The sequence below is a fragment of the Mustelus asterias genome, chromosome 15 (genome assembly GCF_964213995.1).
Source record: "Mustelus asterias chromosome 15, sMusAst1.hap1.1, whole genome shotgun sequence".
Classification (NCBI taxonomy): Eukaryota; Metazoa; Chordata; class Chondrichthyes; order Carcharhiniformes; family Triakidae; genus Mustelus; species Mustelus asterias.
Genome location: NC_135815.1, coordinates 7,836,043 through 7,853,939, shown reverse-complemented (window position 1 = coordinate 7,853,939; position 17,897 = coordinate 7,836,043). Strand labels below are relative to the sequence as shown.

General features: G+C 48.5%; 1 protein-coding gene across 2 annotated transcripts in view; it reads right to left on the bottom strand.

Moving 5' to 3' along the window:
- txlnba (taxilin beta a) overlaps positions 1 to 17,897 on the bottom strand; it is a 38,654-nt gene that overhangs the window by 7,184 nt on the left and 13,573 nt on the right. For both annotated transcript variants that reach the window (XM_078229429.1, XM_078229430.1), the window contains 7 exons: positions 16,099 to 16,625; positions 13,723 to 13,814; positions 7,694 to 7,864; positions 6,868 to 7,062; positions 4,884 to 5,003; positions 3,849 to 3,923; positions 740 to 832 (listed from right to left, as the gene is read on the bottom strand). In XM_078229429.1, coding sequence (XP_078085555.1) covers positions 740 to 832; positions 3,849 to 3,923; positions 4,884 to 5,003; positions 6,868 to 7,062; positions 7,694 to 7,864; positions 13,723 to 13,814; positions 16,099 to 16,609 — 1,257 coding nt within the window. In that variant the 5' untranslated portion in view covers positions 16,610 to 16,625. The remainder of the gene's footprint in view (positions 1 to 739; positions 833 to 3,848; positions 3,924 to 4,883; positions 5,004 to 6,867; positions 7,063 to 7,693; positions 7,865 to 13,722; positions 13,815 to 16,098; positions 16,626 to 17,897) is intronic.

Below are 17,897 nucleotides of genomic sequence, written 5' to 3'. Positions count from 1 at the left end.
TTCCTCGGATGGTGATGGCTAGCATGAGGGGACATAGCTTTAAATTGAGGGGTGAGAGATATAGGACAGATGTTAGAGGTAGGTTCTTTACTCAGAGTAGTAAGGGCGTGGAATACCCTGCCTGCAGCAGTAGTGGACTCGTCAACATGAAGAGCATTCAAATGGTTATTGGATAAACATATGGATGATGTTGGAATAGTGTAGATTAGAGGGGCTTTAGATTGGTTCCACTGGTCAGCGTAACATCGAGGGCTGAAGGACCTGTACTGCGCTGTAATGTTCTATGTTCTAAATACTCTTAATACACGCCAAATATTTCATAGCGAGCTATCGAAAATGCTTACTCGTTTATATATTAATAGAATGGTCATCAACTTCAAATGGTAAAAACAAAAGAAATATTTATGCTCTGATTGCCAAGGGGCAACGTAGGGCTCTCTCAGTCAATGTTGTGAGCACTCAGCACGCACCTCACTTCACATGTGCTTGCTTTGCCTGCGAATCACTTCAGTCAGACTGGCAGGAAAAAAAACTACAAGGTTGGAAATCAATGAAATGTGGCAACTCTGCGCATGGGTAACAAAATGGTGGGCCGTATCAGAACCTGCATGTGGCCCCCAGGCTAGGGGCTGCCCACTACTGGTCCACAGTCTAAATGAAGGCCCACCTCAGTTGCATGTTAACTGAGTGATCTGTCATCGCTTGCAATCAATCACTTGATTGCTTTCCACTTCCTGACCTTTTCCATGTCCTGTTTGAAGCTCCCAAACATCTCGTTGCTTTTCGTCAGAGTCCCCTGGAATTCCTCGAACTTCTCAGCGTACAGCTTGAGCTGGAGAGAGATGAGCAGACACACATCAGCTCTGGAGAGCGAGCTCAGTGAATAACGCTCCCTCACTTCTGAGTCACCAAGGTGTTGGTGCTTTCAGCTTCCCTCCCACCCACCACATTCCGGGCGGAAAGCTGCAACCAGTGCCGTGGGAGTGCCGCATTGTCAGAGGGGCTGGCTTGTAGGTGAGGCATCAGACTGAGACTGGGTTGGAGTTTATATATAAAATGCTGTGGCCGTATAAGGAGGAGAATTGGAGGGATCTCCAGTGAGGTAGCTGATCTCATAACTACACAATCACATCCCCAACAACCAACGTGTTTGACCCAGAATTTGATCCCCGAAGTCCGAGGCCATGAGCTGCCTTTCCAGCTGTGCCTGAACTTTATTGGCTATTTATTTTATACAAGGTTAGCTGGGACTGATGTTTGGGGAACAACATCTTTACTGATTCTGTAACGCAGCGAGTGGTGATGAGCTGGAACTCACGCCTGTGAGGATGATCAAAGTGGAAATGAGGAATGATTCCTAAAGGAAATTAGATGGCCATTTGAAGGAAACTGCAGGTTTTCAATGAAAGAGCAGGACTGCTGGATAACCCGTTAGAGAGCGGACATAGACTCGATGGGCCCAATGGTCTCCTTCTGTGCTGTTGTCACTCTATGGCCAGCACTCCACCATTGAGCCCACCGTGGAATCGGAGTGGGTGAGGGTCCGACAATGGGAATCTCCCTTGACAGCAGGCGGGAATTTCCGGTCTCGCCCGAGCGAGGCCATAAAATCCCACCCTATGAGTCCACGATCTCAACTCTTGCGCGATATTTCTCAATTGTGTCCCCGGTTCCCTGTCAGAGTTTGGTTCCTTCACATCGCCTTCCATCATCTTCATTACATTTGATTAATAAAGAAGTTAATAGAATCCCTACAGTGCAGAAGGAGGCCATTTAGCCCATCGAGTCTGCACCAACTCTCTGATAGAGTATCCCACCTCTGCCCTATCCCCATAATGTGGAGATGCCAGCGTTGGACTGGGGTAAACACAGTAAGAAGTTTAACAACACCAGGTTAAAGTCCAACAGGTTTATTTGGTAGCAAAAGCCACACAAGCTTTCGGAGCTCTAAGCCCCTTCTTCAGGTGAGTGGGAATTCTGTTCACAAACAGAGCATATAAAAACACAAACTCAATTTACATGAATAATGGTTGGAATGCGAATACTTACAACTAATCAAGTCTTTAAGAAACAAAACAATGTGAGTGGAGAGAGCATCAAGACAGGCTAAAAAGATGTGTATTGTCTCCAGACAAGACAGCCAGTGAAACTCTGCAGGTCTAGGTAACTGTGGTGGTTACAAATAGTGTGACATGAACCCAATATCCCGGTTGAGGCCGTCCTCGTGTGTGCGGAACTTGGCTATCAGTTTCTGCTCAGCAACTCTGCGCTGTCGTGTGTCGCGAAGGCCACCTTGGAGAACGCTTACCCGAATATCAGAGGCCGAATGCCCGTGACCGCTGAAGTGCTCCCCAACAGGAAGAGAACAGTCTTGCCTGGTGATTGTCGAGCGGTGTTCATTCATCCGTTGTCGCAGCGTCTGCATAGTTTCCCCAATGTACCATGCCTCGGGACATCCTTTTGCAGGATGTCCCGAGGCATGGTACATTGGGGAAACTATGCAGACGCTGCGACAACGGATGAATGAACACCGCTCGACAATCACCAGGCAAGACTGTTCTCTTCCTGTTGGGGAGCACTTCAGCGGTCATGGGCATTCGGCCTCTGATATTCGGGTAAGCGTTCTCCAAGGCGGCCTTCGCGACACACGACAGCGCAGAGTTGCTGAGCAGAAACTGATAGCCAAGTTCCGCACACACGAGGACGGCCTCAACCGGGATATTGGGTTCATGTCACACTATTTGTAACCACCACAGTTACCTAGACCTGCAGAGTTTCACTGGCTGTCTTGTCTGGAGACAATACACATCTTTTTAGCCTGTCTTGATGCTCTCTCCACTCACATTGTTTTGTTTCTTAAAGACTTGATTAGTTGTAAGTATTCGCATTCCAACCATTATTCATGTAAATTGAGTTTGTGTTTTTATATGCTCTGTTTGTGAACAGAATTCCCACTCACCTGAAGAAGGGGCTTAGAGCTCCGAAAGCTTGTGTGGCTTTTGCTACCAAATAAACCTGTTGGACTTTAACCTGGTGTTGTTAAACTTCTTACTGTGGCTATCCCATAACCCCACCTATTTACCCGACTAATCCCCCTAACCTACCCTACTTGGGACATTAAGGGGCAATATAGCATGGCCAATCCACCCTAACCTGTACATCCTTTGGAGTGTAGGAGGAAACCGGGGCACCCGGAGGAAACCCATGCAGACACAGGAAGAATATGTAAACTCCACACAGACAGACAGTGGCCCAAGGCTGGAATTGAACTCGGATCCCTGGTGCTGTGAGGCAGCAGTGTTAACCACTGTGTCACCATGTGAGGGGAAGTTTTAAAAGAATTCTTTCATGGGATGTGGGTGTCACTGGCATGGCCAGCATTTATTGCCCAATTTGGGTACTTCATAAAAAATAGTTCACAGATTTAAGGATCCCACTGTCTGTTAATAGATCATAGAATCCCCAACGGTGCAGAATGAGGCCATTCAGCCCATCGAGCCTGCACTGACAACAGTCCCACACAGGCTCTATCCCAAGACCCCACATATTCGCCCTCCTAATCACCCTGACACTGAGGGACAATTTAGCATGGCCAATCTAACTAACCCTCACACCTTTGGACTGTGAGAGGAAACCAGAGCATCCGGAGGAAACCCACGCAGACATGGGGTGAACGTGCAAACTCCACACAGACAATGACCCAAGGCCAGATCCCTGGTGTTGTGAGGCAGCAGTGCTAACCACCATGCCACCCAATGCTATGTGTATTGGTATGGCTTTCCAGATGGTAAGATCAATGCAATATAAGTAGCCCCGGTTGGGACCACCATGCAGATGTGACCATTCACCTGGGATTTGAGCAGGGTTTCTTGTTCCACCATGATGTTAGTCTGTAACTTCCACTCAGATGCTTGATTCAGTAGCTGTTTGAAGAGAGAACAGGAGAAAGAAGGGAGAGATTGCAAACGTTTTGGAATGATCGTCAAAAGATAAAACTGCGTTTCAACCAAATTATTTGCACTCCTCGGGAACGATATTGAGCGTGCAAGATTGATGGGAGAGGGGGAATGGGGAGATGGTCTCTCAAGCCTGTCCCACTCAGAGCACATGGTGGCTGGAGGACAATGACCAGATGTAGCTCTTGGCCTCCTGTCCATCTCCACTGGAGCCCACTGCAGATTGTGAGGTGGCATTGATAAGGATATAGTGGTGTTTGTCTCAGTGAAGTACATGCTTACTCAGTCAGTGGAGCTGTGCAATATCATTGAACCATAGAATCACTACAGTGCAGAAGGAGGCCATTGGGCCCATCAAGTCTGCGCTGATTCTCTGACAGAGTATCTTACCCAGGCCCTTTCCCCTGCCCTATCCCCATATCCCACACATTTACCATAGCCAATCCACCTAACCTGCACATCTTTGGACACTAAGGGGCAATTTAGCATGGCCAATCTATCTAACCTACACATCTTGGGACACTAAGGGGCAAGTTAGCATGGCCAGTGCACCTAACCTTCACATCTTTCGAGTGCGAGAGGAAACAGGAGCACCCGGAGGAAACCAACACAGACACAGGGAGAATGTGCAGACTCCACACAGTCACCCAAGGCTGGGATCGAACGCAGGTCCCTGGCACTGTGAGGCAGCAGTGCTAACAACTGTGCCACCGTGCTGCCTATCAATATCCTGGTGTATTGGGTATCAAGTACACATTGAAAAAAGTCCTGTATTGCTGGCTGATCCCTGGCAAACAGCTCCGGTCATCAATTCTCTTGTTTCTAGGCCTCTTTGAGCCCATGGTTTGTCCAACTGTTAAACACCACTATTTGCGGCAATGGTTGGCCAGTAGTTACCGAGCAGTGTGCAAACTGGCTAATACTTACAAACTCCTTTTCTCGGTGATGTCGTTCCTCAGCCTCTTTTAGCAGTTCCTGCGCCTGGGCCAGCTTTGCATCCATCAGCTGTTGCTGCAGGTCCCGGTGCTTAAAGATCTTCTCAAAGTGCTGCAGAGAGAATTCCACACATGCACACAGACACACACACGCACACACAATGGTGAATAACTGCATCCTGGCTTGAGAGCCATTACAATCCCGGATTCCCTCCATCCCCTGAACCTTTGATCAGACTTCATTAGAATATCCAATCCTCTGATCAGGCACCTCACAGCCTTTTGGACTCAATAGTCAGTTTAACAACTTCAGGTCATGAACTCTCTCCTCCATTTTGATCCCTCCCCAAACCCTCTCCCCCCCATTGAGCCATCCATAACTTGTTTTGCTTTCACCCTTGTTCTGCTATTAACACATTCTGCTATCTTATCTTTGCGCTGCTATCAGCACCTTTTTAGTCTTTAACACTACCATTAACACTCCCTTTGTCTTGTGGCCATGACACCTTTGTCAAATCTCTCCCGAGCCCCCATCAACCCCCGACCCTCTATTTTGCTCCATCCTCTCCACCCCCCTCTCGAACAACATTATTAATCACATTCCTCCTTCTCTTTTGCTCAGAAAAAGGGTCAGACAGACTCGAGACATTAACTCTGTTTCTCTCTCCACAGTTGCTGCCAGACCTGCCATTTTCTGTTTTTTTAATCTCATCGGAACATCTACTGGTGGGAATCCAGCAGAACGACGGGCAGTCGACAAGATTTGGTGGTGAAATTCTGTTGGGTTTTACCAGTGTGTGAATATCACAATTCCCCCTTTCAAATTCTATCAGCTGCCCAATGAGGCCAGGACATTAATCACAGGAAACCTCCTCTGGGGTAATCCGGGAATCCCTACCGTGCAGGAGGAGGTCATTTGTCCCATTGAGTCGGCACCGACTCTCTGACAGAGCATCTTACCCAGGCCCTTTCCCCAAACCTACCCCCATAACCCCACATATTTACTGTGGCTATGCATCATGGGACACTAAGGGGCGATTTAGCATGGCCAATCCACTCAACCTGCACATCTTTTCAAGTCGGGATGGGCAATAAATACAACGCTGATACAGAGACCTCACAAATTAAAAGATACAAACTCCCATGTGTGTGCGCAGTTTGGGAGAAATTCCAAAGGCATTGCTGGTTTCCGCTGTAACTTCAGGAAATATCAGACTTGAGTAATTAAGATTAAACCCCTGGACACTGCAATCAGCAAAGTCCAGGTGTAAAATCACGGGAGAATTTAAAACAATATGGATTTATTAATCTCCTTTAAAGCTGTTTCTTGATTTCTCTGGTTACTGGGTGGGTTTACAGCCTGACTGGGGGGTCTCTCCTGTAGGGGTGCATTACCCCCCCCCTCTGACAGCCTGCCTGGGGGGTCTGTTACCCTCTCTCCGACAGCCTGCCTGGGGTGGGGGGGGGCGGTCTCTCCTGTCGGGGTGTGTTACCCCCTCCCCGACAGCCTGCCTGGGGGGGTTTCTCCTGTTGGGGTGCGTTACCCTCTCTCTGACAACCTGCCTGTGGGGGGTTTCTCCTGTTGGGGGGTGTTACCCCCTCCCCGACAGCCTGCCTGGGGGGGGGGGGTTTCTCCTGTTGGGGTGTGTTACTCCCTCCCCGACAGCCTGCCTGGGGGGGGGTTTCTCCTGTAGGGGTGCGTTACCCTCTCTCTGACAGCCTGCCTGGGGGGGGGGTTTCTCCTGTAGGGGTGCGTTACCCTCTCTCTGACAGCCTGCCTGTGGGGGGTTTCTCCTGTAGGGGTGTGTTACCCTCTGTCTGACAGCCTGCCTGGGGGGGGGGGGGGTTTCTCCTGTTGGGGTGTGTTACCCCCTCTCTCTGACAGCCTGCCTGGGGGGGTTTCTCCTGTTGGGGTGTGTTACCCCCTCTCTCTGACAGCCTGCCTGGGGAGGTTTTCTCCTGTAGGGGTGCGTTACCTCCTCCCTGGTGTCGTACTGTTCAATGATGGTTTTCAGTCTGCTGGCCAGTTCGGTGTTTTCCTCGCACAGTTTGATGTTCCGCTGACTGTGCTGATCGATCTGCGACTGGATATCCAGCAGCGTGTCCTGGAAATGTTTCGTCACCTCTTTGCGTTTCTCCTCCTCCACTCTCGCTCGCTGCAAACTCTCCTCCTGCTCCGGGAAGACAAACCCATCCATCAGCTCCAGAGACAAGCAGCCAGGTCTAAAACTCTCACACCCCCTGTACTATCTACCCTCCACCTGTGTGATCCACTCTCCCAGCCATGATCCACTACACCTGTACGATCCACTACATCACCAGAATGATCACATCGCTCCACACATGACCCACTCTCTCACTGTATGATTCACTTTCTCACCTGTATGATCTACTTGCTCATCTGTGTGATCCAGTCTCATCTATACGATCTGCCCACTCACCTGTACGATTCATTCTCACATCTGTGTGACCCACCCTGTCACCTTTGTGGTCGACTATATCAATGTGTGATCCATTATCAATGTGTACGACCCACACTGTGACAGAGTGATCCACTCCATTACAATGTGATCCACTCCCTCACAGCATGATCCACTGTCACCTTTCTGATCCAGATCTGAGATTTTTAAAAAGTGGTGTTAGCTTCCGAGGAAGGAATTACTCCTCACCTCGCCCTCCCATCCTTTTGGTGAGGTTTACACCAGTATGTGTGTTTTTTACAAAGTCACCATTTCATTGATTTACTGTTGATTTTGACACAGGGTACCTTTAATCCTGCAGCCACTGGCGCATGTCACTGACCTTGAGTGTCTTGTTGTGTCTCTGGAGTTCTCGGCACAGGTTCTCGAGCTTGCTGCGTGCTAGAACGGCCCTGCTGTGCTCACTCTGTAACTGGTCCTTCTCCTTGGCCAGCTGAGCTTGTCTCCTCTGTAGCAACTTCCTCTGCTTCTGCTCTCCCCGATACTCTTCCAGCTGCAGCCACAGAACCCTCAATCAATACCGGGATCACCGGGAATGCCAGGGAATGCTGGGGGTGATTGGGGAGCAGTGACAATCCCCATCAAACCTTACAGATTACCGGGAACGCTGTCATCATCCTGGAACTTCATAGAACACTGGGAATGACCAAAGAATGTTGTGGAAATCCAGGGAATGCTGGGATAACTGGGAAATGCCAGTGTTTGATGGGGAATGTTGGGTACCACCAAGATTGGCTGGGGAAATCTGGGGATCACTGGAAAGGCTGAGGGTCACTCAGGAAAGTTAGAGAATGCAGGGAAATTCCAGAGAGTGCTGTGGATTCTTGGAAAATGCTGAGGAAGTCTTGGGGTCATGAGGGAGTGCCAGGGAATATCAGAGGTCACTAGCGAATGCTGTGGATGTCCAAGGGATGCCAGGGACGGCTGGAAAATGCCAGAGATTGCTTGGAAACTCTGGGGAATACCAGGAAATGCCAGCGATTGCTGAGGGAAGCCCAGGATCACCAGGAAATGCTAGAAAGTATCAGCGAACAATAGGGAATGCTTGGATCGCCAGGAAAACACTGGTGATCACTCTGTAGCACAATGCCAATCGGGGAGGGGAGGGGGTCCACCATCCATCGCCATCGTTCCATAAACAAACCAAAAATAAATCACAACGTGAATCTAATTGGTCACAGTCAGAAAAACATCATCGTAAAATGGAATTGTTTAAGTTTCAAACATGAAAACCATTGTTAAATCGAATATAATGGAAGAATTTGCATTTATATATCACACCTCCCACAGCCAGCCAGCATGTCCCACAGTGCTATGCAGTCAATGGCCCAACTCTGACACACCATCACTGTCGGAATCTAAGGAACAAGCAGCCAATTTGCGCACAGCACGCTCCCACAAACAGTGACGCGATAATAACCAGATTGTCAAAGATCAAAGAACAATGCAGCACAGGAACAGGCCCTTTGGCCCACCAAGCCTGCGCCAATATGCAGTTTCTATCCCTCTGTTCACCTCCCATTCATGTCTATCAAGATACACCTTCAAGCTTGCTAACAACATGCCTGCTTCCACCACCTCCACTGGCAGCGGGTTCCAGGCACCCACCACCCTCAGTGTGAAAAACTTCTCCCACACATCTCCCCTAAACTTTCCCCCTCTCATCTTGAACCTGCAGTCGAAAAATCCACCTTGGGAAAAAGCCTCTGACTATCCACCCTATCTATGCCTCTCATCATTTTGTAAACTCCTATCAGGAAGATCTTAGCAATCTCTTTGTGGTGTTGACTGAGGGATAAATATTGGCCAAGACCTTGGGGAGAACTCCCTTACTGTTCTTTGAAATAGTAAGAAGTCTCACAACACCAGGTTAAAGTCCAATAGGTTTATTTGGTAACACGAGCTTTCGGAGCAGCGCTCCTTCATCAAGTGACACCTGATGAAGAAGCGGCGCTCCGAAAGCTCATGCTACCAAATAAACCTGTTGGACTTTAACCTGGTGTTGCAAAACTTCTTACTGTGCTTACCCCAGTCCAACGCCAGCATTTCCACATCGTGACTTCTTTGAAATGGTACAATGGGATTTTACGTGCACCTGACAGACCAGACAGGGCCTTGGTTTAACCTCTCCTCTTTTACCTTCCTGACTCTAAATCCTTCTCCCTCGGTGTTCACTCTGATTATTTTCTCTGTACATTTCTGGTGAGAATATCCTTTGATGAACCTTGTGGAAGCGTGATGTGGATATTAAACAGCTGCAGTACTGCCACATCCCTGATGGTGGTGAGCTTTAGCAGTCATGTGGCAAACCCAACGCCACCACAGGCTCGATGGATACAAAACTGTGAGGAAATCCTCGAGGGTGTTTACTGTCCAAACAAATTATTCTGTAACAAACAGACCACTGTTCCAATCCAAATAATAAAGATTTTTTGATAATGATTTGTTTTATTGGGATTTCATAGCTTCCGTACAGTGCAGAAGGAGATCGCTTGGCCCGGTGAGTCTGCACCGACTCTCCCACAGAACATCCCACCCAGATCCCAACCCTGTAACCTCATGTATTTACCCCACAATCCCCCTAACCTACACATCCTTTCGGACTGTGGGAGGAAACCGGAGCACCCGGAGGAAACCCACGCAGACACGGGGAGAAGGTGCAAGCTCCACACACACCCAAGTCCGGAATTGAACCCGGGTCCCTGGTGCTGTGAGGCAGCAGTGCTAACCACCGTGCCACCCACCCATTTCTATAGTGAAATCTCTCCAACATCACAAAAGAGGCTTTAGAACGTGACTCACTCACAAAACAAACAAGCAGCCATCTCTGAAAGGGAGTCAAGCTCTTTGCAATGAGGAGGGGGTGCACAGGAACTTAAGGAACTGGAATAAGCAGCTAAATTCCTCATCGGAGCTTAAAAATCTGCCACAGACCTTTCATTTTTATCCTGCGATTTGAGTGTTGCTGATAAATCCACCATTTATCCTCCATCCTCACTTGCCCTGAAGGTTGCCATGGTGATTAACGGACTGGGTTGCTAAGGCTTGGCCTCATTGCTGTCAGTCTGGAGTTAAATGTAGGCTGGGACAGACTTCTTTCTCTGATCATCAGCAGCAAGGGTTTTGAGTTCCAGGTGTACTAATGGGCGGCACGGTAGCACAGTGGTTAGCACTGCTGCTTCACAGCTCCAGGGTCCTGGGTTCGATTCCCGGCTCGGGTCACTGTCTGTGTGGAGTTTGCACATTCTCCTCGTGTCTGCGTGGGTTTCCTCCGGGTGCTCCGGTTTCCTCCCGCAGTCCAAAGATGTGCGGGTTAGGTTGATTGGCCAGGTTAAAAAAAAATTGCCCCTTAGAGTCCTGGGATGCGTAGGTTAGAGGGATTAGCGGGTAAAATATGTGGGGGTAGGGCCTGGGTGGGATTGTGGTCGGTGCAGACTCGATGGGCCGAATGGCCTCCTTCTGCACTGTAGGGTTTCTATGATTTCTATGAATGGATTTTCAATTCCCCCCACCCTCTCATAAAGTCATAGAGATTTACAGCATGGAAACAGGTCCTTCGGCCCAACTTGTCCATGCTGCCCAGTTTTTACCATTAAGCTAGTCCCAATTGCCCGCATTTGGCCCATATCCCTCTACCCATCTTACCCATGTAACTGTCTAAATGCTTTTTAAAAGACAAAATTGTACCCGCCTCTGCTGCTACCTCTGGCAGCTTGTTCCAGACACTCACCATCCTCCGAGTGAAAATAATTGCTCTGGACTCTTTTGTATCTCTCCCCTCTCACCTTAAACCTATGCCCTCTAGTTTTAGATTCCCCTACCTTTGGGGAAGGATATTGACTATCTAGCTGATCTATGTCCCTCATTATTTTATAGACCTCTATAAGATCATCCCTAAGCCTCCTACGCTCCAGGGAAAAATTCCCAGTCCATCCAGCCTCTCCTTATAACTCAAACCATCAAGTAGCATCCTCGTAAATCTTTTCTGCACTCTTTCTAGTTTAATAATATTCTTTCTATAATAGGGTGACCAGAACTTCCCCTGCACATCTCCCTTAAACCTTCCCCCTCTCACCTTGAAACTGTGCCCTGTTGTATTTGACACGTCCACCCTGGGAAAAAGCCTCTGACTATCCACTCTGTCCACCTGTGACTCCACTTTACCCCTAGATCTCTTTGTCCTGTAACTCTCCCCAATTCCCTATCATGAATTGAGTAAGTCCTGCCCTGGTTCGAACTACCGCTGTGGGGTTTGAACTCATGCCCGTTGAATATTAGATCTCTGCTTCTCAGTTAAGCTCGGATCTCCTGAGCCTCCCCAATTGTAATGGTTCCACCAATGGTAGCCCTGATTTCATCTGCCCCTGGCTCCTACGTTCTAGATTTCCCTCCCTAAACCTCTCCACCTAAATGACCTCACTCTCCTTTACTTCAGCAAGACCTCTTGAAGGTACATCTGCACTAATATCTCCTTACTCACTGTCAGTTTTTGGTAATGGTCCTGTCGACATTTTAAAGATGCTGCAGAATCAGAGAATCCCTACAGTGAAGAAGGAGGCCATTCGGCCCATCAAGCCTGCACCGACCACAATCCCACCCAGGCCCTATCCCTGCAACCCCATATATTTACCCTACTAATCCTCCTGACACTAATGGACAATTTATCATGGCCAATCCACCTAACCTGCACATTTTTGGACTGTGGGAGGAAACCGGAGCACCCGGAGGAAACCCACGCAAACACGGGGAGAACATGCAGACTCCGCACAGACAGTGACCCAAGTCAGGAATCAAACCCGGGTCCCTGACGCTGTGAGGCAGCAGTGCCAACCACTGTGCCACCATGCCGCCCAATCAAAGTAGAGAATGTGGGCATCGATCCCACTGCCTCTCACATGTGAAGCGAGTGCTCTGCCATTTGAGCTCATTCCCCCAACTTGCAATTGTTGAATGCAAATGTTGCTGTGATTATTTAAGAAGCTCTGATCCCGCACTATGTGCCAAGCCTCACAGAGGGGTAAGTGGAGAGCTTCAATCATTGGATTACAATTGGGTGGAGGAGAGGGCTACAATCGATCTGTTGGGTCTATCAGGGAACAAACGAACATAGGAATTAGGAGCAGGAGGAGGCCACTCAGCCCCTCGATCCTGCTCCCCCATTCAATAAGACCCTGGCTGATCTGATTGTAACCTCAACCCTACATTCCTGCCTACACCCAATAACCTTTCACCCCCTTGTTAATCAAGAATCTATCTAGCTCTGCCTTAAGTATATTCAAAGATGAGGAATAGAGCCATGTTCCCCACTCACTACCCAGCCACTCTTCCTGCTTTTTTAAAAACTTCATTTATGGGATGTGGGCATCATTGGCAAGGCCCAACATTTATTGCCCACATGAGCTCTGACAAAGGATCATCCAGGCTCGAAACGTTGGCTCTATTCTCTCCCTGCAGATGCTGTCAGACCTGCTGAGATTTTCCAGCATTTTCTGTTTTTGTTTCAGATTCCAACTTCCGCAGTATTTTGCTTTTATATTTGTTGCCCCATATCTTGAGGAGAGTTAAGAGTCAACCACGACACTGTAGGTCTGAAGTTAGGCCAGACCAGATAAAGATGGCAGATTTCCTTCATAAGAATCATTGAATTCCTACAGTGCAGAAGGAGGCCATTCGGCCCATTGAGTCTGCACCGACAACAATCGCACCCAGGCCCTATTCCCGTAACCCCTCATATTTACCCTGCAAATCCCCGACACTAAGGGACAATTTAGCATGGCCAGTCAACCTAACCTGTGCATCATTGGACTGTGGGAGGAAACTGGAGCACCTGGAGGGAACCCATGCAGACACGGGGAGAACGTGCAAACTCCACACAAACAGTGACCCAAGCCGGGAATCAAACCAGGTCCCTGGCGCTGTGAAGCAGCAGTGCTAACCACTGTGCCACCCTTCCTTGAAGGACTTTGAGAACCAGGTGGATTTTTATGACAGTTTCACGGTCGTCATTACTGAGGTGAGCTTTACTTTTGAGATTTTTTTATTTTAAATTGAATTTAAATTCCACCAGCTGCCATGGTGGGATTTGAACCCTCGTTTCCAGGGTCTTGGGTCTCTGGATTACAAGGCCAGTGACATTATCACGTTACCACACCACAACTGGTTCATATAGACATGGGCATCAGGTGAGAATGGGACCTGGTCGCCCTTGAAGCATCGCCTGGTCAAATAGCCCACAGCCCTCCAGCTGGAGCTGCTGGTTAAGAACTGGCAACTTGGGTGGTTTCCTGATTCCGGAGCTGTTTCGCAACGAGGAGGGGGGAGGAACAGGAAGATAAAATTTCCTTTACTCACCAGCTCAGCATACTTCCCGATCAGAGCATCTTGCCTCTCCTCAGCTGAGCTGGTTTTGCTCAGATTCTGCATCAAGACGGCAAGGTCCTTCCCTGTGTCAGAGACAAAAAGACAAGAGGGTTGTTCACAGTAAGGTGACAGCCACAAGATATCCGATGGATGCTGCACTCTGAGGATTGGCGTTGAGAAAATAATCATGAAAAATGCCAGATGCCTATCCAAAAAAAAAAAATCACCTCTATTGTAGGAAATAGAAAATAGAATAGTGACGGTACAGAATCATAGAATCCTACAGTGCAGAAGGAGGCCATTCGGCCCATCAAGTCATTGACCACAATCCCACCCAGACCCTTTCCCCCATAACCCCACGCATTTACCCGAGCTAGTCCCCCCTAACGCCAAGGAGCAATTTAGCATGGCCAATCCACCATACCTGCACGTCTTTGGAGGAGGCCATTTGGCCCATTGCGTCTGCACTAGCTCTTTGGAAGAGTTATCCAATGAGACATGCTTGCCTGCTGCCATTCCCCAACGCATTGCTGCCTTTTGAACATAGATTGGAGATTGTGTAACAAAAGCTTCCCTGTCGCAAACTTGCTGCACTGGAGCGTCAGCCAGGACTTTGTACTCAGCTCCTCGGGGCTGGGATTTGAACCCACTGACATGTTGGCTCAGAGGTGAGAGAGCTGCCCATTGATCCACCGCTGACAACATTACAGGCTGCGAAATTTCAAATTAAATTTAAAACAAAAATCTCTGAGGAATAGACCTCTCACAGGGAAAGGCGTTTGACAAAAATGTTTGCTAAATCACATCCAGAAACATTTGTTTGAGGTATTTCAAACAATGGAAAATAATATTTGCCCAGACAACCTAGACGAAAGGACGATATAGGAGGCTGAGGGGGATCTTATAGAGGTCTATAAAATAATGAGGGGCACAGATCAGCTAGATAGTCAATATCTTTTCCCAAAGGTAGGCAAGTCTAAAACTAGAGGGCATAGGTTTAAGGTGAGAGGGGAGAGATACAAAAGGGTTCAGAGAGGCAATTTTTTCACACAGAGAATGGTGAGTGTCTGGAACAAGCTGCCAGAGGTAGTATTAGAGGTGGGTACAATGTTGTCTTTTAAAAAGCGTTTAGACAGTTACATGGGTAAGATGGGTATAGAGGGATATGGGCCAAACGTGGGCAATTGGGATTAGCTTAGTGGTAAAAACTGGGCGGCATGGACAAGTTGGGCCGAAGGGCCTGTTTCCATGCTGTAAACCTCTGACTCCAAGACTGTATAAATAAGCTCTGAACATTGAAAACAGCTAAAATTGCCCCTTACTGTCCTGAGGTGCGTAGGTTAGAGGGATTAGCGGGTAAACGTGTAGGGATATAGGAGTAGGGCCTGGGTGTGATTGTGGTCGGTGCAGACTTGATGGGCCGAATGGCCTGTTTCTGCATTGTAGTGTTTCTATGATTGAGCGGGAGAGAAGTTAGTGGGGGGGGGAAGAGGCACTGTCAAAGGGGAGGGGTCAGAGGAGGATGTGAACAGGAGGAGATCGTACAATCGCTTGAACTTATTCCATTGTCCAATTCGATCATGGCTGCTCTGTATCTCCACTCCATTTACTCTCAGGGAATAAGAATCGTGGGTCTGGGTCTTTAACATTCTTTCATGGGATGTGGGCATCGCTGGCAAGACCTGCATTTGCTACCGATCCCTAATTGTCCTGAACTCTGGACCAGTTCAAAGGGCAGGAAGGAGCCAGCCAAATTGCTGTGGGTCTGGACTCACATGTAGGCCAGACCAGGTAAGGACGGCAGATTTCCTTCCTAAAGGAACCAGATAAGTTTTTACCACAATCGATGATTGTGGTCACCGGTACTGATGGCTAGCTTTCAATTCCAGATTGATTTAACTAAATCGGCTGCCGGAGTGGGATTTGAACCCACACCCCTGGGCCCCGGGATTACTAGTCCTGTGACATTACCACTGTCTTTAGTTACACGGATAGACTGGAGATGCTGGAGCAGTTCTCCTGAGAGAAGACTGCAAGGCAATTTACTAGAAGTTAGAAATCCCAAGGTGTCTGGACCGAATAGAAAGTTCTAGAGCAGAAAACACTGAATTAACGTGATTGGGAAATGAACCAATGGGGACAAGAAGAAAACTATTTTCACACAGCTCGCGGTTAGGATCTGGATCTGCTGCCTGACAGTGTGCTGATGGTGGGTTCAGTCACGGCATTCACGGAATTTGCAACTTTCCCACTTTTCCCAGGTTCGATTCCCAGCTCGGGTCACGGTCTGTGTGGAGTCTGCACATTCTCCCCCTTCTTCCCCCATTTTCCCACTCCAACAAGAGTGAGGAGTGAATTTGTACTCACCCAGTCCTTTCAGTTTCTTCTTGTCCAGTCTCTGTTCCTTACCCACCTCCCTGTTTGCCTCGCCAAGCACTGCAGGCTCCGGTTGCTCCACCTCAGCCTCCCCGTTACACTCTTCAGACTCCCCATCTCCGGTGGTCAGAGCCTCACTTCGCTCTGCGTCGCCCTCAGCCTCCTTGACCGCTGGGTTTTCCCCTGAGCCGTAGGTTTTGATGATGTCCTCCAGCTGTCTGCCCAGTTCCTCTGAAATGTCGGGGATGGCTGGGTCACTCTGAACAGGGGCGGCCTCCTTCCCACCGAGGGAGGCCATCTTCATCGGTGTCTGATCGGGCACGCCGGCAGGTTTTGGGCTCTCCTTGGGTGGTTGTGGTTGTGCCGGGGTGATTTCGGCAGGGCTCTCTATCCCCTGCGACTCTGGTTGATTGATGCTGGGTGGTGATTGGTCAGCTTGCTGTGTCCCAATTCCATCAGGAGGGACCTGAGTGTTATCACTGCTGGTGCTCTGGCACTCCATTGTTGATTAGTGATGCCTACACAAGGAAGAGCAATAGAACTATCATATTATCAGGCAATGTGCACTGGAAATAGTGAATCACATAATGTCAAAGGGATATATTTCACATTCAACCCCAGGCGTTCATCAATCGCCCTCATACAAACACATGAACATACGTAACAGGAGCAGAAGTAGGCCATTTGGCCCCTCAAGCCTGTTCTGCCATTCACTCTCACCAACTTTTACAGATGCACCATAGAAAGCATTCTTTCTGGTTGTATCACAGCTTGGTATGGCTCCTGCTCTGCCCAAGACCGTAAGGAACTACAAAAGGTCGTGAATGTAGCCCAATCCATCACGCAAACCAGCCTCCCATCCATTGACTCTGTCGACACTTCCCGCTGCCTCGGAAAAGCAGCCAGCATAATCAAGGACCCCACGCACCCCGGACATTCTCTCTTCCATCTTCTTCCATCGGGAAAAAGATACAAAAGTCTGAGGTCACGTAACAACCGACTCAAGAACAGCTTCTTCCCTGCTGCCATCAGACTTTTGAATGGACCTACCTTATATTAAGTTGATCTCTACACCCTAGCTATGACTGTAACACTACATTCTGCACTCTCCTTTCCTTCTCTATGAACGGTATCCTCTATCTGTATAGCGCGTAACAAACAATACTTTTTGCTGTATGTTAATACATGTGACAATAATAAATCAAATCAATAAGATCATTGCTGATCTGTTTGTATTTCAAATTCCACATTCCCATCTACCCCCAATAACCTTCGATTCCCTTGTCTAACAAGAATCTCTCTACCTCCACCTTAAAAATACTCATCATCCCCATTTCCACCACCTTCTGAGGCAGAGAGACCACACAAACCTCTGAAAGAAATAAATTCTCCTGATCCCTGTCCTGTAAGGGTGACCCCTAATTTTAAACTAGTGCCCCCGAGTTCTAGGCTCACTCATAAGAGGAAAGTTTCAGTTGAGTTTCTGGTCAATGGTAACACCCAGGATGTTGACAATGGGGAAATTCAGTGATGGTAATGTCTTTGGATGTCATGGGGATTCCCCTTGCCTCCAGTTTTGCTCGGGATATGGGAGAAATGGGGGATCAGGATATTGAATTCGATGATCAGCCATGATCAAGATGAATGGCAGAGCAGGCTTGAAGGGCCGAATGGCCTCCTCCTCCTTCTATGTTTCTATGGCTCCTTGATACCACAGCCAGTAAAATGTTGTCTTAATGTCAAGGGCAGTCACTCTCACCTCACTCTGGCATTCAGCTCTTTTGTCCATG